This window comes from Monodelphis domestica, chromosome 1 (genome assembly GCF_027887165.1).
Source record: "Monodelphis domestica isolate mMonDom1 chromosome 1, mMonDom1.pri, whole genome shotgun sequence".
NCBI lineage: Eukaryota > Metazoa > Chordata > Mammalia > Didelphimorphia > Didelphidae > Monodelphis > Monodelphis domestica.
The window spans coordinates 298,342,637-298,367,987 of record NC_077227.1 but is presented as its reverse complement, the minus strand read 5'-3'; the positions used below and the strand labels follow the sequence as shown (position 1 = coordinate 298,367,987).

The 25,351-nt window shown below is 36.1% G+C and overlaps 1 protein-coding gene and 1 long non-coding RNA gene across 4 annotated transcripts in view; one reads left to right on the top strand and one right to left on the bottom strand.

The window, feature by feature from the left end:
• Positions 1–682: 682 nt before the first annotated feature.
• Positions 683–25,351, bottom strand: part of LOC103105748 (uncharacterized) — a 67,218-nt gene continuing 42,549 nt past the window's right edge. The window contains exon 3 of the long non-coding RNA XR_008915033.1: positions 683–1,520. This is a non-coding gene — a long non-coding RNA (uncharacterized LOC103105748). The remainder of the gene's footprint in view (positions 1,521–25,351) is intronic.
• Positions 738–9,450, top strand: LECT2 (leukocyte cell derived chemotaxin 2). 3 transcript variants are annotated; one of them, XR_008915031.1, is made up of 5 exons: positions 738–881; positions 2,264–2,363; positions 4,664–4,809; positions 5,921–7,915; positions 8,009–9,450. XR_008915031.1 is itself a non-coding variant. In XM_001366934.3 (4 exons), the coding sequence occupies exons 1-4, from the start codon at positions 836–838 to the stop codon at positions 6,085–6,087; spliced, it is 459 nt and encodes a 152-aa protein (XP_001366971.1). In that variant the 5' UTR covers positions 738–835; the 3' UTR covers positions 6,088–9,450. The 3 variants fall into 3 exon arrangements, 1 of the variants encoding a protein (XP_001366971.1); XR_008915032.1 differs by having other exon boundaries at positions 5,921–8,140; positions 8,232–9,450; XM_001366934.3 differs by having other exon boundaries at positions 5,921–9,450.

Below are 25,351 nucleotides of genomic sequence, written 5' to 3'. Positions count from 1 at the left end.
AAAATGTGAGTTCTGAATCTATTCAGGGTATGAAAAGCAGCATAGATGCCAGAGCACTGAACTTGGAGTTCAAGAGCTGAATTCAATGAAACTTCTAACTCTTAATAACTGTGTGATAATGACTATGTTCATTTAACATCTCAAAGCCTCAGTATATGTGTCTTATATTTGTCTGTGAAATGGAGATAACAAAATATTAACTTCCAGGGGTACTGTGAGAATTCAAAGAAGTAATGAATGTAAAACCATTGGCAAATGTAAAATAATTTTGTAAAAGTTAGTTATTGCTATTGTATGACATAGAAATTATATGAAAAGTCTGAAATTATTAATTCTTTTATGCAACAGATATGTAGAATTACCACAAGGAAATTCAACAGGTCAGCAAATAATATGACAAATATATATGTATATATATATATTTCTACAGACAGAAATTTGACCATTTGTTTGTGCTAGCTGATCTCCATCACTGGATGGCAATATGACCTTCACCTTTGAGACAATTTGTCAATGTTTAAATTTATGTTCTTTTTGTTTCTTTCTCTGCCAAATTCCCTCCCCAAACAAATTATTTTATCAAGTTGCCTAACTAAATCAAATAGCTTTTTGTGGTTTAGAAGAATTTCACCTTAGACCTTTCACACAGCCCTATAAAGCTCTCTTTTTTTCTCTCACCCCATTTTTCTCTTTTTTCTTCTCACTAATTTAGAGCTCAGAAGTGACACCAACCTGTACTTTTGAGTTCAAGAGTGGCTGAAAAGCATTACATCCTTCCCTCATTCAGAAAGAAACACTCTAGCCTAAACACCACCACCATCAAAGGAGAAATAAAATGCTGTCATTCAAGATACTGGTTTTGGCTGTTTTGATTTCAACTGGTAAGTTCAAATGATAATTTCAGGAACTTGCTCCTCATTTTCAAATGTATTTTATTATTTTTCTTTTTTAATCACGAAGATAACCACAGCTTGTTCATGAACAAGTTAGATCTTTAAGGAGGAAAAGGGAGTATGGAAGCAATCGAAAAGTCCTTTGATTTATCTTAAATTTAGAGGAAAGAGAATCAGAAATCAATAAAATTTGTTATGTTTTATCAGAAAATATTTTATGTACCAGCATTTTAAATTTATTTTTGAAAAATCAGTAGTTAATGTGGATAGGCAACAGATTCAAACCCATAAGCTCATTTGGTGTCAGAGTTGGAAAGGCCAACTTTACAATTCATTTCTTATCTATGGTTTATCTTTGAAAGCAAAGTGTTTAGTTATTTAAATTATAGAGATTTTAAAAATTATTAAAGTTATCTTATTGAGTGCCAGTGTAATGTAGTAGAGAGTTGGGTTTAGAGTTAGGAAGACCTGTGTTCAGGTTGTCTGTCACAGGTAGGCTAATCTCTAACTTCTTAGTAACCCATTAAACATTCTAGAATTCTAAGTCTCTAGCATCTAAATTTCTAAAATGTCTATCTGCATTAGTAAAAAGAAGTGTCTTACCTGGAGTCCAATGAAGTGACAAATCTGGTTTAAGAAAACAAAACAAAACAAAAACTCTCAATGTTTTGATTTACTTTGGTTCCAGGATATGAATTGTGAAATTCATTAGAAGGATTTCCAACTAAAAACTTGATAGTTTTTGACATTTAGAAAATACATAATGTTGAGAACTGATAAGGCTTAAATCTTAGTGTCTATTATCTTTTAAATCACAAATGTCTAAAATTGATCCTTACGTTTTTTTTCCTACTTTTGAATTCACTTTTTTTTCTTCTCTGGCAAGTACAGTTTAGTAAACTGACTATTGCCTCCTGTTTTCATGTTTGCAGACAGTAGATATATTTATGCAATTTGTAACAGAGATTGCTGATAAAGTTCATGCTTACTTTGACTCATTTTTAGCATGTAAGTTATATATTAGCATTTCAGAATTATTTCTTCTTTATCATTATTCATAAGGCTCATTAGATCAAACAGTTTGTACCATTTATAATCTAAAATGAATTATCATATTGGAGCTAAATGGTTAAAAGGTAAGTTTGCAGACAAGAAAAATTTAACAAATTGAGACATTGAGAAAACTTTTTAATGTCATTAGTAAATTTTGTGTCATTGAAAATAAAAAAAAATTGTCAGATTTAGTGATCAGCAAACTCTTTGAGGAGATATAATTTGAACAATTCTTGAATGACTTGAATGACCAGATGAGAAGGAAAGAACACAGTAGGCAAAGAAAATAAGTTTCTCATTTCTCCCCTCTTTTTCAGTGTTGGCGGGACAATGGAATAGCATATGTGCTGGAAATCCTTCTAATGCTGTCAGAGGCTGTGATAAACATGGGTGTGGAGACTATAGTGCTTATAGGAGGTAAGGCCTGCCAGATTTACAATGGCTATTAAGAAGGAAAAGTCTTAGTTCTGCCATAAGATTGTCCTGTTCAGTTTCTTTTTTTTTAGAGAACAATTAGACTGAAGTAATATTCAGAGATGTACATACCTGTGTATAGTTCCTAGGGCAAGTTTCAAGAGCTATAAATTTGGATTAGGGTAAGGGAAATGAAAAATAAAGTTGTTAATTTCTATGAGTAGCCAAGTATAAATCACCCTATGTCTAAGACTGAAGACTTACTTTTTTACATTGTGTTTTTTTTTATTCATACTGATATATATACTTGAACTTAAGAATGCTGGCTATAGTATTGACCTCATTTAGGACACAAGAATGTTTGGGCCACACATTCTAGAACATACTAGAACTCCCAAGGACTGGATATTTTCTGCTATCCAATTTGCTAGACATAAAATCTACCAGCATCTACTACCCCCAGATAAATTTAAGTAATAGCTTCCTTATCTGACAACCCCACCTTTAGATAACTTATTTAAATACAAGGAAGAAAACTTTCAGGAGTAGCCAAAACAGTTATTACAAATTCCAAGAGATCTTTTCAAGCCTTTTCAAAAAAAAAGGGGGTTCAGCACTGGTAGGCCTCGACAACAGAGCTGCGTGCCACATACGACTCACAGAGTCTAAGGATTGAACTCTGGCCGCTCTGGTCACTGACCCCTGGGAGTGTCACCATGCTAGATGGACTCCAGGGAACAAAAGAATTTAGGGAATCCAAGGGCAGGGAAAGATGATTGACATTGCTATAGCTACAAATAAAATGGGAGTGTTCAAACTACATTGACAAGATACAATCAAGCTTGGAAAATGAATCATAACTAGAGGCTAGGGTGTAAGAGAAAGGGCTTCTTACAATAGATTGTAAAGGATGGTTCCAGACCAGGTGTGATTCTTGGGAAAGGTTCTGATACAATAGGGGAGACTACCTAAAACAAAGAGTATCCTTAGCATATGCTTAGTCTCACCCAACTAGGCTTGTCATTATCCTGAGGGTCCCCCACTCAGTCTGAAACTGCTAGCCTGAGATTCCCTTTAGGGTAGATTCCCATGGGAAAAGGAACAAATATAAACTTTGGGGTTTCCAACCTATAAGGTAGTCCTGAAATTTGGGGTTCATCAGATCCCACTAGGCCACAAGTTTGGGATTCCTAGATTCCATGTTGACTGAGTGGACTGAGTACCAGATGTAGAGTCAGATAGACCGATGGTCAAATTTGGCATCTGATACTAGCTGTGTGACCTTAGCAAAGTCACTTAACCCTGTTTGTCCTAAGGCAAACCTCATTTGTAAAATGAGCTGGAAAAGGAAAGAGCAAATCTCACTAACATCTCTGCCAAGAAAATCTCAAAAGTTAGTTAAAAAGAGACAGGTATGACTGAAAACTACTGAACAACAGGGACACAATGAATAGCAAACATTATGATTACCCCAAGTCAGTTGCCTTAAAAGAGAATTTTTAATAAATTTCCAGGAAAGATTTTTAAACATTAAAGGGATGTTTCAGTTAATTTGGAAAGTTAGTTTGTGTAGAATGCCTTTGCAAATGCAAGCTATAGGAAATATTATTTTGTATAAATAAATACAACATGATATGGGCAGGAAGTTCGGGAAAGATACCTTTTGCAAGCATGCAAGACTCCAAAACAGCTTAAAAACAAAAAAGAGAAATTTATTAATTTAGGAAGTAATGTTGAGAATGGCCAGGAGGATAACAAGGTGGAACAGCAAGATGGGGAGCAGTTCCTTGGGAGGACAGCATGAAAGGAAAGGCTGTTCCCCCAGATGACACCAGTTCTGGGGATTTTATACTTTTTACAACAGAGTTAGTCACTCAGGCATGATCATACTGGGGTCTGCCTGGGTACATAAAGATTCCTTAGTTTTAGGGAAAAAACAGATGTCTGATAGGATCGAGGTGTGGCCTGAAGGTGCATCTTTCTGTCCATCTAGAGGACAATCAAAGGAAGATAGTCATCTCAGGACCCTAGAGGGCTCATTGGGTGTTTTTAGGCTCAGAGTCAGGAGGAGGCAAAACAAGGGAGTTTCCCTGATAATAGTTCACCTGGGTTTCTGGGGTACAGTGCCCATGTCACAACACTGAGCATCTTTTTCTCTGCAGGATAGTCAGAATAAGGAAATGCAAGATGTAAAGATATAACAAGAATGCATTTTCTATGACTCATTAGTCACTGGACTAACTAACAGTGAGATTGTACTGCTGATTTGGCCACAAATCATTACTTCTTTATTTCTGTTCCAGAGGCCAAAGAGCACACCAAGGAGTGGATGTAGAGTGTACAGATGGATCAGCTGTGTATGCCCCCTTCACTGGAACAATTATTCGTCAAGCCAAACCTTATAGCAAAAATAATGCAATTAATAATGGTGTACAAATATCTGGAGGAGGTAGGTAGGCTGAAGTACTGACATAGGGATATTTTTCCTTAAGGAGTTTAGGTTTAGGTCTATTGTTAAAAAAAAAAAAACAGGGGGCAGCTGGGTAGCTCAGTGGATTGAGCCAGTCCTAGAGACGGGAGGTCCTAGGTTCAAATCTGGCCTCAGTCACTTCCTAGCTGTGTGACCCTGGGCAAGTCACTTGACCCCATTGCCTAGCCCTTACCACTCTTCTGCCTTGGAGCCAATACACAGTATTGACTCCAAGACGGAAGGTAAGGGTTTAAAAAAAAAAAAAACTTCAAATTGTTGTTAACCAGGTTAAGTAGAACTAGGACTAGTAGTTGGTAATTACAGAGATATACTTTGTTCCCATGTAAAGAAATCATTTCCTGTGTTATCTGAAAAAAAAACACAGAACTATTAGATAGTCAGAAAAACCACTCTTTTAATCAAGGAAAGGGGTTCAGTGCTTTCCTCAAAGCCGTCACACAAAACTGTGTGCTACACACCCACACAGAGTCGGAGGATTGAACTCTTGTTGGTCACTGACCCCTGGGAGAGCCAACCACTAGATTGGAAATCCAAGGAACAAAAGAATCTGGGGACCCTATATAACATTTGGGGAGATCCAGGGGCAGGGAAAGATGATTGACATTACCATAGCTAAAAGGAAATGGGAGTATTCAAACTATACTGACAGAGTACAATTAAGCTTGGGAAAGAAATCATAGCCAAAGGACCTTAGGGTATAAGGGAAGGGGTTATGTACAATGGATACTAAAAGGATGGTCTTCTTGGGAAAGGGTCTCTGATACTGTGGGGAAGACTGCCTAAGACAAAAAAAGCATTTGTTTAGTCCCACCTAATTGGGATTGCCATTTATGTTTAGGGTTCATTATTCAGTCATAAACTCCTAGCCTGAGATTCCCTTCAGGGTGGATTAAGCTAGTCCTAAAACTTAGGGTTTGTCAGATCTTTTGAGGCTACAAGTTTGGGGTTTCTAGATTCCATGTTGACAGTAAGTACCTCAAATTCCATGGAAGGACAGATCCAACTCAGTGTGCTAAGAAATCCTATTGAAATATGAGATTGAGTAATTTTAATTTTCTTATCTTTTTAGGTTTTTGTGTCAAAATATTCTACATAAAGCCAGTTAAATATAAAGGCCCTATCAAGAAGGGAGAAAAACTTGGTGTTCTTTTGCCCATGCAGAAAGTTTATCCTCACATTAGATCACACATACATATTCAAAATTGTGACCTGAGTGACCCCACTGTTTATTTGTAAATGGAAAAATGAGGTTTAACTTTTTTTAACAATAAAAAACATCAGCATATAAACTCCTCTCTATAATCTACATTAAACTCCTCTCCTATTTGTTTTTCAATGAAATCATGGTCATATGAAAAACTGGTCATAGTGCATCAACTTTGGCTTGATGGTGTTAGATGAGATTCTGTGTGTAATTCTCAGAGTAGTATTTAGTTTGTAACCCCAATTTTCAAAAGCCCATTGTATTACTATTCCTTGGAGTAGAACTGCCACCCCCCCAAAAAACTTTTAGTTTTCCTGATCTATTTTCAAAAACCTTGAGAAGAATTTATATGTACACTGGGAAGAAAAACCTAACTATAAAATAAGCTGAAGGAGGTAAAATACAGTAAGTTTCATACTTTTTGGGAAATCTAGGGACAGGGAAATATAATTATTATTAAGGCTACAAAGAAATGGGAACGTTCAAAACTATACTGACAAAGTACAATTAAGCTTGGGAAAGGAATCATAGACAAAAACTAGGGTATAAGGGAAGGGGCTGCTTATAATGGATACTAAAAGGATGAACCCTGTCCAGGTGTGGGTCTTCTTGGGAAAGTGTCTCTGATACAATGGGAAAACTACCTAAGACAAAAAGTACTTAGCTTTTGTTTAGCCTTACCTAACTGGGATTGTAAATTACCTTAGGATCCATTATTCAATCTGAAACTGCTATCCTGAGATTCCCTTCAGAGTGGATTCTCATGGGAACAAGAATAAGTACAAGCTTTGGGGTCTCCAATTTGTTAGCCAGTTCTAAAACTTGAGGTTCATCAGATTTTATGAGACTACAAGTTTGGGGTTTCTAGATTCCATGTTGATAGGCTTAAGAGTTGAAACACCACAGTTCCCACCTTCTGTGTGATTGGACAGAAGGGATGAGAATGTTGTGATTATTTTAAATGTCTGTGATTGTACCAATGTTATGGGGTCCAGATGGGTACCCCTGGGGTTTGGAAAGGATACCTTTTGCAAGAATGCAAGACTCCAAAACTTAGCTTAAAAACAAAAAGAGAAATAAGAAGAAATAAGGCTTGTTTGGGGGTATTGAAATTTGTTTCTGCACTACTGATAAGCAGACTTTCTCTGAGCTGTAATGGGTAAGATTTGTCTTTTAAGGAAAAAGAAGGCTTCTGGGATCTAATGGTAACAAAGTACAAAAAGGACAGAGAATGTCCTGGTATGGTTGGAGAAGGCAACCCAAGGCTCACCTTGGACTTTTCTGATCATCTAGGATGCTAATCCTTGAGTGAAACAATAATGGCATGAACCAGTGACAGCCTTGGCTTGTACATAAAGCCACTCACTCTGGTCTTTGGGACATGAGGAAATATTTTCCCTGTCTGCCTTTTCCTTTGTGATAAATTCCCATAATCAACACAAAATACAAATTGTAGAATTAAAGTTTCCATTTCCCCAAACAACCTATTAGATAATAATTGAAAATTCTTAAATTATTAGGGAACATACTTTGAGAAGTAGGTGAAGTTTATTAATAGATGGCTTGTATTTGGAGCCTTAATTTACCACAGTTGAAGTTTGAATCTTGAACTTGGAAATATAGCTCAAAGCTTTCTGAATTTCCCCCAGAATCTGGGGTAAAGAAATTAATCTGTAAAATATTGTTACTCAAGTGTTTATAGATGTTAATGTGTACTTTGCAGAAGGATATTCTTTAACAGAAACATCACATGCCAACTCTGCAAACAACTCAGGAATCCAATTTCCTAAAGGGATCTATTCCTGTCAGAAGATGATTTCTGAAGATGGAGTCTGTTGGCTAAGATACTCAAATGCAAATGTGTGATATCAATTACTATTGTATTAATTTTCTCTGTTTATAGCCGTTGCTCTGGTTTTTGCCCCAGTCCTGGTTTTTACACTTCTATCTTAGGGACTGACTCTCCCCATTGTGACCTGTCTACCAATCAGGGGAAGCAGTCGCTGGACATCCTTCAGATCTCCAGGCAGGTCCCCACCTACGTATGACCCAGACAGTCACTGAGGACACACCCCTAAAGGCCCTGTGAGCACAGACTTTCCTTCCCTGTTCAAGTTTTGGCTACTCCCCTGTGGGATATGTGGACCTTGCATTTGTAACCTTGTCACTTCTCTAGTTGCTTCTAGGGTAGAAGCACTTATGGGAATCGCCCAGATATCACTGTAACCTCAGCAACTATTCCAGCCTGAAACCCTGGACATTGCCTACAGTCAATACCTCTCCCCTGACAAGAGGCAGGGATAGCTCTACACCATTCTCAGCTCTGAAGAAGCTACACAAGACTGAGACCATCACCCCTTTTCCCTTCGTTATTTGGAGAGGGATGGGGAGATGATATGGGTATTGTACCCCCCGATACTCGGGCAAACTACTGTCAGGAAAGTTCCTTTGCTCCCTTGCATCCTTGTGACTCCTAGCCTAAGGCATCTAATGACCTCTATAGGACTCTATGTTATTCTTTACTTTTATGCTTGATCATATGGGGTTAGTTAAGGAATCTATGTTCCATACATTCTTAATCACCTAGTAGCATTCGTCAAGGATTACATTAATACTGTCCAGCTAATTGTCCTTTGCCAACATTATCAAACCCTGAAACTATTGAATCCCCTTATGATGATATGGTCACATGAGGAAGATTCCTCATGTACAGCTGAAGACGTGTGGAATGAAGGACAAGCCCTGGAAACTATTTTCTACCTGACCCCCTTGCCCCTAGCGCCCCTGCAGTCAAAGTTAATGTACTAGGAACTGATAAGGACCCCAGGCCCAGGAATTCCTGTTTACTCCTGTCACCCCAGGAATTCCTGTGCACTCCCCCTACCACTCCAGGATAAAAAGCCTGCAAGCCCCAGACTCAGGGCTCAGCCATTTTTAGAGTGCTGTGTCCAAACTGAAGTTTGTTTGATAAACTCCGTCCTGTGTGTTACATTGTTGGTCTTTGTTTCATTCTTGGGATCGATAACAGGACACTTCAAGGGTAGTAAGGGCTAGGTAATAGGGGTTAAGTGACTTGTCCAGGATCACACAGATAGGCAGTGTCTGAGGCCAGATTAGAACCCAGGACCTCAATTTCTGGGCTTGACTTTCAATCCACTGAGCTACCTAGCTGCCTCCTCAGTGCCTTTTTTCTAATGGCATGTGCTCACATCATTTCTCTGAGCCATATTTATGTAATTCTTATAATATTTCTAACTTTTTTATCATTATGTCTGTTACAGTGAATCAATGATCAATAATCTTTGATGTTATTATTGTAATTGTTTGGAGGAACCACAAATTGCATACATATAGGACAAATGAACTTAATAAATATATATATTTTGACTATTCAACTGACTGTATGTTCATGTATGTGTCTATTTTCCCTTTCAGTCCTACTTATTCCCTGAGACACAATATTGAAATTAGTTCATTTAACAATCTTAGTGCTAAATGACCTCAGTGTTCCACTGAGAGAAGTTCACACTAAAACTCAAATAAAGTTGACTTTATTGCTTTTTTGCAGTGATGGTTTGGAACTGAACTCACAATACCTGTGGAGTATGCCTGTATCATCTTTATAGCCCCCACTCTCCATGAAAATTTGACTTATTTTTCCTTAAAACTATTTGAAATTATTCATGTAGTTTGATTGGTTAGGGGAGCAAGCTTTTTGTTCCTCTGTATACAAGAACTATAGGGGCTATAATACATAAGGACATTGTACATGCATAAATGACAGTGGGAAACAACTCCACAGAATCAGTTGAATTTATCCTGGATAAAAATTCCTTTCCTTCTGCGGCCAAGTAAACTTTCTTTTGTTAGTTATTTTATAGTATATGAGTGTCTCGTTTTGTTCTAGTTTTGGGGATAGATGTATGATCAGATGTATCATCAGCCTTCGTGAAACAAAGAAAAACATTTAAGCAAAACTTTTGTAGTGTGTACAAAATTCCCCACTCATTATTGCCTATATCTCAAATGAGAAAGGAAATATATTTTATCATATGGATTTTTAAATATTTTGATACACACAGAACCTTTCTATCTAATAATGGAACTACTGATCCAAAGAAGATGAAACTTCTCTCATATTGTTACAAATTGTTGAACTAATTTTACCAAAAATCTAATTCAAATATTTTTCATTTTTAAAAATATTATTATTATCTAGAAAATGTAATAACTATGAACATTTTTTTCAAAAGAAGGAAAAAGAGAACTGAATATGAAACAATAAAAATGGCATGAGCATTGTATCCCCAGAAACTCAGGCAAACTATTGGAAATTCCTTTGCTCCTTTAGGCCCTCATGACTCCCAGTCCAAACCATTTGACCTTGAGTATTACCCTCCTTTGATAGTCCCATTGATTTGAGATGGACAAAGAGACATAACTCATCCATCTGTCCTCCAAATCAGGAGACCCACTCCCATCCCTTCCAACAAACCTATCCCTCCTCCCAACCCCTTGCTCCAGAGTCACATCCTCACTGTTGTAGAGTATACAATCTCCAGAATTGATGACATCTGGGGGAACAGCTTTTCCATCCATGCAGTCTTCCCTAGAATAGCTTTCCATCTATTCTGTTTCATCAAGGAAGAAAGAACAAGGGGATGACCAGGAGCAAAGAGAAATTTTAAGTTTGAAGAGATGCTGAGAAAAGTAGTAAATGTAACCTTCACAAGAGTTTGGGAGATGGGATTTGGGAGATGGGATGGAGTTCCATCCAGGTTCAAAAGCAGTTGGAGGAAGACCCAAAGCTCTTCATATCTGGGACTCTGGAGCTGGATGAAGAAATACAAATCTCAAAAATCCTCTGCTTGAACTGAAGATCTCAACTATCAAATGAAGCCAATCTTTGGGATACTCTCTTTTTCCCTTAGGGGAACCCAGAGCTTATTCATGAAAACATTTTCTTGGTCAAACACTCAAGAGCTACATAGGAAAAAAATCTTAGAGACTTCCTCATCCCCTGCTCTTTCCTTTCTTCATTCTTTCAAGAACCTTATACCCAAATAAATTAGATACTTTGATGTTATACTAGAAGCTGAATCAGAGTCTATGATAGGAGGAAAATTTCAATCCATCAGTTAAGAAGGAGCCTTTAGGGAAAAAAACTAACCCTTTAGTCTTGACTGACTGACTTCACTGGTAACAAATGAACTTAGAGAAATAAAGAGGAAGTGCCATGTAGTATCCCTTCCCCAACAGTTGAACATTGGTTCTTTCCCTTTCAAAGTCCTCCTTGCTATTACAGAAGCAGGATTCTACCTATGCTGTCCTCTTGGACAGATTCAACATTACCTTCTAAATTAAATTTCTCTTTTTCTTTTCAAGCTAACTTTTGGAGTCTTGCACTTGCAAAAGGTAGCCTTCCCAAACCCTGGGAGGGTTCACCTCTGCAACCCACAACATCTCAACTTCTTGACATTTTTAATGATTCTCAGGTTTACTTATTCAGCCTTAATATCTATCATAACTACCAACTCATAACACATTTAGATCTTGTTTGTACACAGTTGTTTGCATGTTTTTTCCTCTTTTACATTGTGAGTTTCTTGAGATTAGGGACAATCTTTTGCCTTTCTTTGTATCCCTAATATGTAGCATATTGCCTAGTATAAAGTAGTTGCTTAATAATGCTTAACTAATTGCTATTCTTGTGGGGAAAGATGGTGAGAAATAGATTAAAATATAATACAATTAAATGGGTTCAAAATTGGTTAAATATCTAATGATGTAAAAATGAATGGATGAAATAATCTTTAAAAACATATAGAAAGAAGCAGAAGAATGTTCAAAAGAGGAAAGCAGTATTGAAGCTGCTGTGTTAAATTATATTAAATCTATGTAGGTAATAGAGATTCAAGATTTCCCATGTAATTCTATTTTCTGTTCTTTATATAAGGATATGTTAACATTTGCCAAGTTCATAATAATAAAACAAACATTTAAAAATAAAGAACACATTTAAAATCTGAATTCCAACCATCACCAAGCCTTGCAAAAAGAGCATGTAGTAATAAATCAGCTAGGTGGTGCAATGAATAAAACTCTGGACCTGGAGAGAGGAAAACCTGAGTTCAAATCAAAACTCAGACACTCACTAGGTGTGTGATCTTGAACAAATCACTTAACCTTGTTTTTCTTAGTTTCCTCATCTATAAAATAAGTTAGAGAAGTATATTTGCCAATTAAACCCCATAAGGAGTCATAAAGATATGGACATGACTTGAAATGACTGAACAGCCACAATAATAAACCAAAGGGCCTTTTATAATATAGAAAAGACAGTAAGACATAAATTGGGAATTTTAACACAATACCGCATATGGACAGCAATCTTTTATTGTACACTATATACATGTTGCACATTCCTTTTCTAATATAAAGTGAATTAAAATCATATTCAAAACTACAAGGTAATTCCTTCTTGTGATTTATATACTTTTCTAACTTTGAAAAAAACTTACTGATATCTTTTACATAGCCTATATTTTTCAATATATCTCTTTTCTGTTCCTAAAGATCCAAACTTTATAAGAAAAAAAACATTAAAATACAAATCTAATCCACATACCTAACAAGTTTGAAACATTAAATAATATTCCAGGTTCATAGTTTCCATCCTCAAAAGAGAAGAGAGGAAAGTACATTTGTATGCCTTTTCTTTGGGACAAAACTTCATAATAACTTTGTACCATATAAGTTTTATTTGTTTTACTGGTATTTTTCCATTTATGTTATTTTAGTCATTTTGTATATTGTTTAGATCAATGTGCTTTTATAAAGGAAATTGGATTTTTTATTGTGTGCTTAATAATTATAAAGAAATAGTCATTTCAGAGGGAATAACATAACAATATCAATAGAATGCAGCCAATGCATTGAGGGAGAAATTTCTATTCCTGAGTGCATATGTCAACAATGCAGAAAGGAAAGAGGTCAATTAATTGGGCATTCAACTTAAAAAACTAAAAAGAGAACAAATTAAAAATCCCCAGGTAAAAACCAAATTGGAAATTCTAAAAGTCAAAGATGAAATTAATAAAATTGAAAGTAAAGGAACTATTGAACTAATCAATAAGACTAGGAGCTGGTACTATGAAAAAACAAATAAAATAGATAAAGTACTGGTTAACCTAACCAAAAGTAAGAAAGAAAAAAATCAAATTAACATTATCAAAGATGAAAAGGGAGACCTCATTTCAAATGAAGAGGAAATCAAGCTAATAAGAGCTATTTTGCCCAAATATATGACAATAAACATGAACATCTAGGTGAAATGGATGAATCTTTACAAAAATATAAATTGTATAGTTAAACTAAAGATGAAATAGAATAGTTAAACAATCCCAATTCAGAAAAAGAATTGAACAAGTCATTAAGGAACTCCCAAAAAAAATCTCCAGGTTCAGATGGATTCACAAGTGAATGCTATCAAATATTTAAAGAACAACCAATCCCAATACCACAAAAATTATGCGACAAAATAAGCAAAGAAGGAGTCTCACCAAATTCTTTTTATGACACAAATATGGTATTGATTCCAAAGCCAGGCAAAACAAAAATAGAGAAAGAAAGCTACAGACCAATGTCCTTAATGAACATAGATTCAAAAATCTTTAATAGAATACTAACAAAAACTGTCCAGTAAGTGATCATGAGAATTATCTACTATTATCAGATGGGATTTATATCAGAAATGCAAGGTTGGTTTAAAATTAGGACAACCACATAATTTACCATATCAATAAGCATGCAAAAAGCGCAACTATGAATATTTTTGTACATGTCTTTTACTAATTATCTCTTTGGGGTACAAACCCAGCAGTACTATGGCTGGATCAAAGGGCAGATAGTCTTTTAGCACCCATTGGGCATAGTTCCAAATAAGCAGCATATACTTAAAAAGATCAGCAAGCGTCATCTGCAATGAGGATAAGTTAGAAGGCTTCCCAATAAGATCAGAAGTGAAGCAAAGATGCCCATTATCACCTCTATTTAACATTGTACTAGAAATGTAGCAGTAGCAATTAGAGAAGAAAAAGAAATTGAAGGGATTAAAGTAGGCAATGAGGAGACTAAGCTCTCACTCTTTTTAGACGATAAAGAATCGTAGAGAATCAACTAAAAACCTAATGGAAATAATCAGCAACTCTAGCAAAGTTGCAGGATACAAAATAAACCCACATAAAGCATCAGCATTTCTATATATCTAATACACCCTGGCAACAAAAGTTCAAAATTCTATTTAAAATCACCATAGACAATACAAAATATCTAGGAATCTATTTGCCAAGACAAAAACAGGAATTATATGAACCCAAGTACAAAACACTTACCACACAAATTAAAAACAGATCTAAATAATTAGAAAAACATTAATTGTCGATGGGTAGGATGAGCTAATATAATAAAATGATAATCCTTCACAAATTAATTTACCCATTTAGTGCCATACCTATCAAACTTCCAAGAAGGTTTTTTTTAATAGAATTAGAAAAAAATATAATAAAGTTCATCTGCAAGAACAAAAAAAATCAAGAAAATCAAGGGAACTAATGAAAAAAAAGAATAGAAGTCTAGCACTATGAGATCTGAAACTGTGCAATAAACCAGAAATCATCAAATAAGTATTATACTGGCTAAGAGACAGAGGGGTGGATTAATGAAATAGACTAGGGGTAAATGACCTCAGAAAAATAGTGCACAATAAGCCCAAATATCCTTGTTTTGGATCTTTTTTTGGATCAAAAACTGCTAGGACAATTGGAAAACATTATGAGAGATATTAGGTTTAGATCAATATCTCACACCCTGTACCAAGATTAATTCAGAATGGGTAAATGACAAAATAAAAAGGGAACTTATAAGTAAATTAGGTGAACTTAGAATAGTGTACTTGTCAGATCTATGGGAAAGGAAAGACCAAACAAGAAATAAAGAATATTACAAAATGTAAAATGAATAATGCTTATTATATTAAATTTAAAACTTTTTATACAAACAAACCCAATGTAAACAAAATTAGAAGGGAAGCAACAAATTGGGGGAAAGTATTTATAACAAATCCCTCTGACAAAAGTCTAATTTCTCACATTTATAAGGAGCTAAGTCAATTATCCAAAAAAATCCAAGAGAACCAGGGACCCTTTGCTAGGCTCTCTTGCACTGTCCATACAAAGTTCTGAGTCATAATATCTGGGTGGGAAAGAAAATTAGTATAAAAGAATGTACAACTTCTCTTGTCACAGTACTAGGGCAGAAAAGAGTGACTGGAGTCAGACAAGAGCACAGGCTAGGAAGGCAATGATCATGCCTCTCTTTAGGTTATACCAGCTTTCCATACCATCTTAGAAGAACTGAAAACTTGAAGACCCCAAGGATTACTTCTGACAACAGAAGCATGTGTGTACACACATTCACAATCTTGAAGCTTGAGACTGTTCTTCCACCACAGAAAGAGAGTCTAACCTTAACATAAACTTAAAAGTCAAGAAATAGGTAAAAAAAAGGCAAAAAAAAAAAAGAAACTGACCATATGAATAATACAACAGTGACACAGACTTATAAGACAACTATACTAAGACAGTTTCATATGAAACATTGAGAAATGTAAATTAGTCCCATAATCAAAAAGAATGTCTGAAAGGACTCAAATAAGATTTTAAAAATCAAATAAGAGAGGCCGATGAAAAGCAACTGCTTTACTGCAGGGGTGAAGGGGATATGACTGAGACTCCAAATGAACACTCTAATGCAGATACCAACAACATGGAAATGGTTTCAAATCAAGAACACATGTGATACCCAGTGACATTGCACATCGGCTTTGGGAGAGGTGGGGGGGAGAGATGAAAAGAAAATGATGCTAGAGCAAGTTCGATTCTGGAGCTCGAGCTCGAAGGAGGCCCACAGACAGCTTTCTTTCAAATCGGTCATATGAGTGAAAGGACTGACTCCCTTCCTTGCCTTGGCCCTCCAAGGCCTAAAACTCCCTCTGGCTCTGCCAGGAGGTTGAGTTAACCTCTTCCTTCTCTCCCTCTTTCTCTCCCTCTAATAATTTCTTACTCCCGTTGTAATTAAATTACCATAAAACTCCATTCTGACTTGAGGGTTTCATTAGGATTTTCATAAGTGAAATCCTTGGTGACCAATAATTACTATAATAAGTTTGTAAAAGTAATTTCAAATATTACAATTTTTACAGTGCAGCATTGAAGGTATGTGGGGTTTGAGCATTTCCATACTATAAGAAGGAGAAAAAGCTCACACTCAAAGTGAGCCGATCTACCCTCCCCCACTACACCTAGTCAGAACCAGCATGCACCAGAAAAAGCGAGTGAGCGAAAGACACCTCTAGAGTGAGCAATGGACACCCCCTAGGTCCTTGGGAGGTGAATAGGGCAGCTGGGGATATAACCCTGAGAGCAATTACACAGGAAACCTCTGTGCACTGGAAAGAGCAGAGACGGCAGGTGCTCTAGTGAACAGTGGAGGTTGTGGAGATGGGAGAGCTTGCCTCAGGCAAAAGCCTCACTCCTTAACTCCACAAACAGAGAAACTGCCCATCTCATTCAGATTTCTGACTAAAAAGGAGAGGGAAAACAACCAAAGGGGTGGCTCATTGTGCCCAAGACATACTCTCCAAGAAAAACAGGAAGAAATCAATGACTCTTGAAAATTTTTACAGAGGGAAAACCCAGGCTACAGAGGAAAAAGAGGATGAAATTCAAACAAAATCAAAACCTTCACAAAAAAATGGAAATTTTCCACAAGCTCTGGTAGAATTCAAATTGGCACTTATCCAAAAGATAGAAACCTTCTGGCAAGAAAAATGGGAATTAATTCAAAGCGAGATCAACAGTCTGAGAGACAAAAACTCCCAATTGGAGAAAAAGCTGGAAACCACAAAATGCAGGGCAGAACAAACTGGAAAGGAAAGCCAGTCTTTATAGACTAGAATTAGGCAACTGGAAGACAAGGATCTTGAAAAACAGCAAGAATTAATAAAGCAAAATCAACATACTGACAAAACAGAAGAAAACAAAATATCTCACTGACAAAGTGGCAGATCAGGAAAACAGAGGAAGGAGAGACAATTTGAGAATCATTGGTCTACCTGAAAAAACAGAAATCTTGACAACATACTACAAGAATTCATCCAAGACAATTGCCCTGGAGTTCTTGAACAAGGGGGCAAAATAGACATTGAAAGAGTTCATAGAAAACCCTCTATACTAAATCCCAAAAAAGACAACTCCCAGGAAGGTAATTGCAAAATTAAAGAGCTTCAAAGCTAAGGAGAAAATTTTACAAGAATCCAAAAAGAGACAATTCAGATATCAAGGAGCACCAATCAGGATCACACAAGACCTGGCAGCTTCCACACTATAGGACTGCAAGGCCTGGAAAATGACATTCAGAAAGGCAAGAGAACTAGGTCTTCAACCAAGAATCACCTATCCATCAAAACTGACTATTACTTTCCAGTGGAATGTATGGGCATTCAACAAAATAGATTTCCAAGTATTTGTAAAGAAAAGATCAGAACTCAGTGGAAAGTTTGTTACCCAAACAAAGAACAAGAGAAGCATGAAAAGGTATGAAAGAATGTATGAAAGAAAGGGGAAAAGAGAAAAAATGTTTTATTCAAACTCTCTTCTATAAAGACTACAATTAGATCAAATTATATATTTATTAACATATTGGAAAATGTTATTTGTAACTCTCAAAAATTGTATTCATCATTAGAGTAATTAGAAGAATCATGCATAGGGAAAGATTGGGGCATTAAGATGATATGGAAAAAAGGGTGGAGGGATCAATGGTAGTTCCAAGAGATAATTGGAGAAAGAAATAAAATAAATAGAATAATCTTTTTCACACAAAGATACACATGGGGAGGTACTACTACTACTCTTATAAGAAGGAGTGGAAGAGAGTGCTAATAGTGCTTAAACCTTACTCTAAGTGAAATCAACTCTGAGAGGGAAGAGCACCTAGATCCATTGGGATCTTGAATTCTATCTTATCCAACAGGGTAAGGGAGAAGGTAAAACTAAGGGGGAAGGGGAAGGTAGTACAAAAAGGGAGGGAAGGAGAAGGGGGAGGGAAATTAACAGACCCTAAAAAAAACAGAAGAGAACAAAATGGGAGGGGAAAGAAAGGGAAGCATATCAAGGGAGGGTATTAGGGGGACTGATTAAAAGCAAACCACTGATTTAGAAAGATATAGCAAAAGAAGAAAGGACATAACTAGGGAAGGATATCAAAATGCTAGGGAATTCACAAGTGCCAATCATAACTTTGAATGTGAATGGGATGAACTCACTCATAAAATGTAGATAAATAGGAGAGTAGATTAGAATCCAGAATCCTACCATATGTTGTCTACAAGAAACACACCTGAGGTGTGTAGATACTCACAGGTCAGAATTAAAGGTTTGAGTAAGACCCATTGGAGCTCAACTGACAGAAAGAAGACAGGAGTTGCAATCATGACATCTGACAAAGCCAAATCAAAAATAGACCTGATCAAAAGGGATAGGGAAGATAATTATATTTTGTTAAAAGGGACTCTAGACAATGAGGAAATATCATTAATCAACATGTATGCACCAAATGGTATTGCACCCAAATTTCTAATGGAGAAACTAGGAGAATTGAAGGAGGAACTGGATAGTAAAACTATACTAGTGGGAGACCTGAACCTACCACTATCAAATTTAGATAAATCAAATAAAAAAATAAGAAAGAAGTAAAAGAGGTGAATGAAATCTTAGAAAAATTACAATATATAGATATATGGAGAAAAAGAAATAGGGACAAAAAGGAATACACCTTCTTTTCAGCAGCACATGGAACATTCACAAAGATTTACCATATACCAAGTCATAAAACATGGCATATAAATGCAGAAAATCAGAAATAATAAATGCAACGTTTTCAGATCATAAGACAATAAAATAATGATCAGTAAGGGTACATGGAGAGCCAATTCAAAAATTAATTGGAAATTAAGTAATACAATACTGCAAAATTGGTTAGAGAACAAATCATAGAAACAATAAATTCATTGAAGAAAATGACAAGGGTCTTTCCTAAAAATAATGAACAATATCTATCTAAAACCATCAGCCAACATCATCTGCAATGGGGATAAACTAGATGCATTCTCAATAAGATCAGGAGTGAAACAAGGATGCCCATTATCACTGCTATTATTTAATCTTGTACTAGAAACACTAGCAGTAGCAATTAGAGAAGAAAAAGAAATTTTGATATAGAAATCACTTTAAAAAGACTGATACATATTAATTTAAGGTCGCCAAGGAATTCAGCTACGTAATTGCTAAATGAAAACTCAAGTCAGCTGTCAATCTTTTATGGTATTTTAATTACAAACAGTAGGAAGAAAAGTATTAGGAGGAGAGAGGAGGAAAGGGGAGAGAAGGAAATAGGGCTTAAAACACCCACTCTGCTTAAGCTGAGCCAAAGGCCCAAGGCCGTGGATAGCTGAGGCAAAGAAAAGAGATCAGTCCCTATCACTCACCTGACCAAAATGGAGAAACAGTCTATGGGCTCCTCCACTCCAAACACAAGGCTCCAACAACCACCACCTTCTTCCCTCTACACAGGAAGTCCCCAGAACTCCTGAGCTCTTCTCTACCTCACTTCCTGTCTCTCACCTGTACCAATGGTGGCTCTAGCTTAACCCAGGACCCTCTTTGCACATGTCTGTTGAAGGCCATATTCTCAAATAATTAAATCTTGAGCTTTGCTGCAGCCCTTCCTAAATCCTGTTACCCTGAGTAGGGTGAAGATTGTAATTTCCAAGTCCTGATTCTGTCATTCCAAGTATCTCTATTATTATTGATCAGGAAATAGCCAAATCCCATCCTCTAAAGAATGGTTTGAACAGGGTTGAGTAGTTTTGAAATTCACAAAATGGAAGGTATTACAATTGGCAATGAGGAGATGAAGCTATCACTCTTTGTGGATGATAGATGTCTACTTGAAGAATCCTAGAGAATCAACTAAAAAGCTAGTTGAAATAATCAACAACTTTAGCAAAGTAGCAGGATACAAAATAAACCCACATCAGCATTTCTATATATCTCCAACATTGCAGCAGCAGGAATTAGAAAGATAAATCCCATTCAAAATCACCCTAGACAATATAAAATACTTAGGAATCTATCTGCCGAGAAAAACACAGTAACTATATGAACACAACTGCAAAACACTTTCCACACAACTAAAACTAGATCTGAATAATTGGAAAAACATTAACTGTTCATGGATGGGATGAGATAACATAAGAAAAATAACCATCCTACCCAAAATTATCTATTTATTTAGTGCCATACCCATCGAACTACCAAAAAACTTTTTTACAGAATTAGAAAAAACCATAACAAAGTTCATTTGGAAGAACAAAAGATCAAAGATATCCAGGGAAATCATGAAAAAAGTGCAAAGGGGGGCAGCCTTGCAGTCCCAGATCTCAAACTCTACTATGAAGCAGTGGTCATCAAAACAATTTGGTACTGGCTAAGAGACAGAAAGGAGGATCAGTGGAATATACTTGGGGTAAAGGACCTCAGCAAAACTGTCTAGAATAAGCCCAAAAATCCCAGGTTTGGGGACAAAAATCCACTATTTAATAAAATCTGCTGGGAAAATTGGAAGACAGTGTGTGAGAGATTAGACTTGGACCAACATCTTGCACCCTACACCAAGATAAACTCAGAATGGATGAATGACCTGAAGGAAACTATAAGTAAATTAGGTGAACACAGAATAGTATACATGTCAGATCTTTGGGAAGGGTGTGAATTTCAAAAGTCTCCATCTTGGTATAGCACCCAAAAATTGTGCACACCCACACTACACGGGCATGTCAATGACAAATCAGAAATAACTATCTGCCCACCTGGGCTGTCCTAAGCCAAGCTAGAGCCAACCATTGGCACTTGTGAGGCACAGGAACTGAGGTAGGGAACAGCCTCTGGAATTCGCTCACTTCCTGTGGATAGAGCAAGACGCCAGTTGGAGTTAGAAGTTAGAACAGAGAGGAGGCCCACAGACAGCTTCCCTTCAGATCGGTCACGTGAGTCAAGGACTGATTCCTTCCACCTTGGCCCTTTGGGCCTAAACTCCCTCTGCTTTGGTCAGAGGTTGAGTAGCCCCTTTCCCTTTTCTCCTCTCTCCTCTCCCTCTCCTTTTCCCTACTCCCATTGTGATTAAACCTTCATAAACTCCATTCTGACTTGAGTGTTTCATTTTAGGAATTTCATAAGTAAATTCCTTGGCGGCCATTGTTCAATATTACAACAATCTTAAAAAGGTGAAATTTTCACCATTACAAGGGAAAGATTTTAAAACCAAGCAAGACTTAGAAAGAGCCACAATTTGTAAAATAAATAATTTTGACTATATCAAATTTAAAAGGTTTTGTACAAACAAAACAAATGTAACCAAAATCAGAAGAGAAATAACAAACTGGGAAACAATCTTCATAACAAGAACCTCTAAGGTCTAATTACCCAAATTTATAAAGAACTAACCCAATTGTACAAAAAAATCAAGCCATTCTCCAATTGATAAATGGGCAAAGGACATGAATAGGCAATTCTCAGTCAAAAAAATCAAAACTATTAATAAGCACATGAAAAAAATGCTCTACTCTCTTATAATCAGAGAGATGCAAATCAAAACAACTCTGAGGTATTACCTCACACCTAGAAAATTGGCTAACATGACAGCAGAGGAAAGTAATGGGTGCTGCAGGAGATGTGGCAAAGGTGGAACATTAATGCATTGCTGGTGAAATTGTGAATTGATCCAACCATTCTGGAGAACAATTTGGAACTATGCCCAAAAGGTTCTAAAAGACTGCTCTTTGATGCAGCCATAGCACTGCTAGGTTTGTACCCCAAAGAAATAATAAGGAAGAAGACATGTACGAGAACATTCATAGCTGTGCTCTTTGTGGTCACAAAAAAAATGGAAAATGAGGGGTTGCCCTTCAATTGAAGAATGACTGAAAAAATTGTGGTATATGTTGGTGATGGAATGCCTAAAGGAATAATAAAGTGGAGGAATTCCATGGGATGGGAACAACTTCCAGGAAGTGATGCAAAGCGAACCTCCAGGAAGCAGAGCAAAAGGAGCAGAACATTGTACACAGAGACTGATACACTGTGGTACAATCAAATGTAATGGACCCCCCCCCCTTGGTGGTAATGCATTGATCCTGAACAACTCAGAGGGTTACAGGAGAAAAACACACTATCCACTTCCAGAGGAAAAACTGTGGGAGTAAAAACACTAAAGAAAAACAACTGCTTAATAACATGGGTCTTAGGGGATATGATTGGGAATATAGACTCTAAATGAACATCCTTGTGCAAATACCGACAACATGGAAAGGTGTTCTTATCAAGAACACATGTGATACGAAGTGAAACTGCATGTTGGCTATGGGAGGGTTTTGGGGAGAAGGAGGAATAGAAAATGATTTTTGTAACCAAGGAACAATGTTTGAAATTGAAAAGAAAGAAAAATTACCCCAAAACCCTAGAACTGGAGAGTAAAATAGAAACTGAAAGTATCCATGGATCATCTCTAGTGAAAGAGATCCCCAAATGAAAAGTCCCAGGAATTTTACAGCCAAATTCCAGAGAAAATAATGAAAGCAGACAGAAATAATTTGTATATCATTGAGATACTATTCAGGATAACAGAAGATTTAGCAGCTTCTACTTTAAAGGATCAAATGCCTTGGGACATGTTATCCCAGACAAAGGAGAAAGAATTACAACTAAGAATTGTCTACCCAGCAGGACTAAGTATATTTCTTTCAGGTGAATAAATGGCTATTTAATAAAATAGATTTCTGACAAAAAGACGATGGCTAAACTGTGGGAGTCAAAACACCGCTGAAAAGCAACTGCTCGACCACAGGGTTGGAGGAGATAAGACTGAGGAGAGACTCTAAATGAACACTATAATGCAAACTCCAACAACAGGGAAATGGGTTCGAGTCAAGAACACATGTGATAACCAGTGGAATCATGCGTCGGCTATGGGAGAGGGAAAGGCGGGGGGGGGGGGGGGGAGGAAAAGAAAACGATCTTTGTTTCCAGTGAATAATGTATGAAAACGACCAAATAAAATAATATTAAAATTAAAAAAAAAAAAAAAAGACGATGGCAATATCAAAGATCTGACTTTCTAAAATAAAGAAGAGAAGCATAAAAAGGTAGACAAATAAGGTTAAATAAGGTTAAACTACTGACTATATAGGAAGAAGATACTTGTAACTCCTAAGGGTTTAACATTATTAAGGCAATTTGAAAGAGTACACATAGAGTACATAAGTGTGAAATGACTATGCTGGGATTATATATTATGAACTAAAATGAAAGGGTCAGAAAGAGGGATACTCAGATGGGAGAAGAGAGAAGTAAAATAGCATAAATTACCTCACACAAAAGACATGGAAGAGATTTGCAATTGAAGGGAAGATGGGAGTATGTGTTAATCTTACTCTCATCAGGATTGACTCAAAAAGAGAATAATATATACACATTTAGTTGGGTATAGAAATTTATCTTGCCCTAGAGAGAAATAGAAAGGAGGGGCTCATAGAAGAGAGGGTTGACTTGGGGCAGTAATGGTCTGAAGCAAAGCAATTTTGAGTAGAGAAAAAGGATAAATTTGGGGGGAATAGAATGGAGAGAAATATATACGTTTAATAATCATGTCTGTGGCAAAATTAGCAGCAAGTTTCTCTGATAGAGGCCTCATTTCCCAAATATTTAGAGATCTGAGTTAAATTTGTAAGAATACATATCATTTCCTAACTAATAATTAGTTAAAGGATATCAACAGGTATTTTAGATGAAGAATTCAAAGCCATCTTTAATCATAAGCAAAGTGTTCTAAATCACTATGGATTAGAGACATGAAAATTAAACAACACTGAGATAGCATCTACATCTGTCAGATTTGGTATTGTGACAGAAAAGGAAAAAGACAAATATCAGATGGGTCATAGGAAAATTAGGATACAAAAGGACTATTAGTACAGTTGTGAACTGATCCCCAAATGAGGAGAACAATTAGGAACTATGTCCAAATGGGGAATACCTTTTGATATGGCAAAACCACTATTGGGTATAGATACATCCAAAAGACATACATGTCTGTATGTTTGTATATGTATACACACATATATGTATGCATGCATATAAAGATAAAAGCTCTATGTGTACAAAAATATTTATGACAGCTCTTTTCTGGTGGCAAAGAATTAAAAATTGAGGGGATGTCAATCAGTTAGGGAATTGGCTGAACAAGTTGTGTTATATGATTTTGATGGAAAACTAATGTGCTGTAAGAAATGACAATCAATATACTTTCAGAAAAACCCTGGAAAGACTTATATGAACAGAAGCAAAGTAAATCAACAGAACCAAAAGAACATTGTGCCCAGACACAGCATTATTGTATTATGATCTACTATGAGTCACAGCTCTTTACAGCAATACAATTATCTAATTCTAGAGGATTATCTCTGAAGAAAGACCTGCTGAAGTTTAAATGCTAATCTAAGCATATTTTATTTTTAATCCTCTTTATTTTTTTCTAAGTTTTTATTTTTGGTCTGTGTTTTCTTTCATAACATGAGTTATTTGGAAATATTTTGTATGACAGAACATGTAATACAGTTTTAAAAATATAAAATTCATGAAAATAAAATTCCAAATTCTTGTTAAACCTTCCCTATCCTGCCTCAAAAAAAATTGATTTTTAATATATGTTGCCAAAGAAAGCACTCAAAAAATACTTTTAAAAAAAGGTTCTTTCTTTGTAAATTTGTATACATATATTCTTACATTAACTCTAATCACATCCCTTCATATCTAGAACCCTTTCCATTTTTGAAAAGCAAGAGCAATCAGGGCCAAATGCACTGTTTTTTCAAATGTTTTTCATTAAAAGCAAATTGCTAATGACTCATATCCCAAGAATGTGTTTTTTTCTTTTAGCAGTTCAATTATGCAACATAGTTCAGCAGTGCTTTATCGTAGAATCCAATTGAACTCCTATTACAATCTAGGGTTTCACTTTGGAACAAGGCTTTAATTTTTAGTGCAGCTATTTTTGAAATGAGATGTGCAGCCTTTTTTTTAGCTAATAGCAGTCCCACTACCTAGGGACCCATTTTTGTGA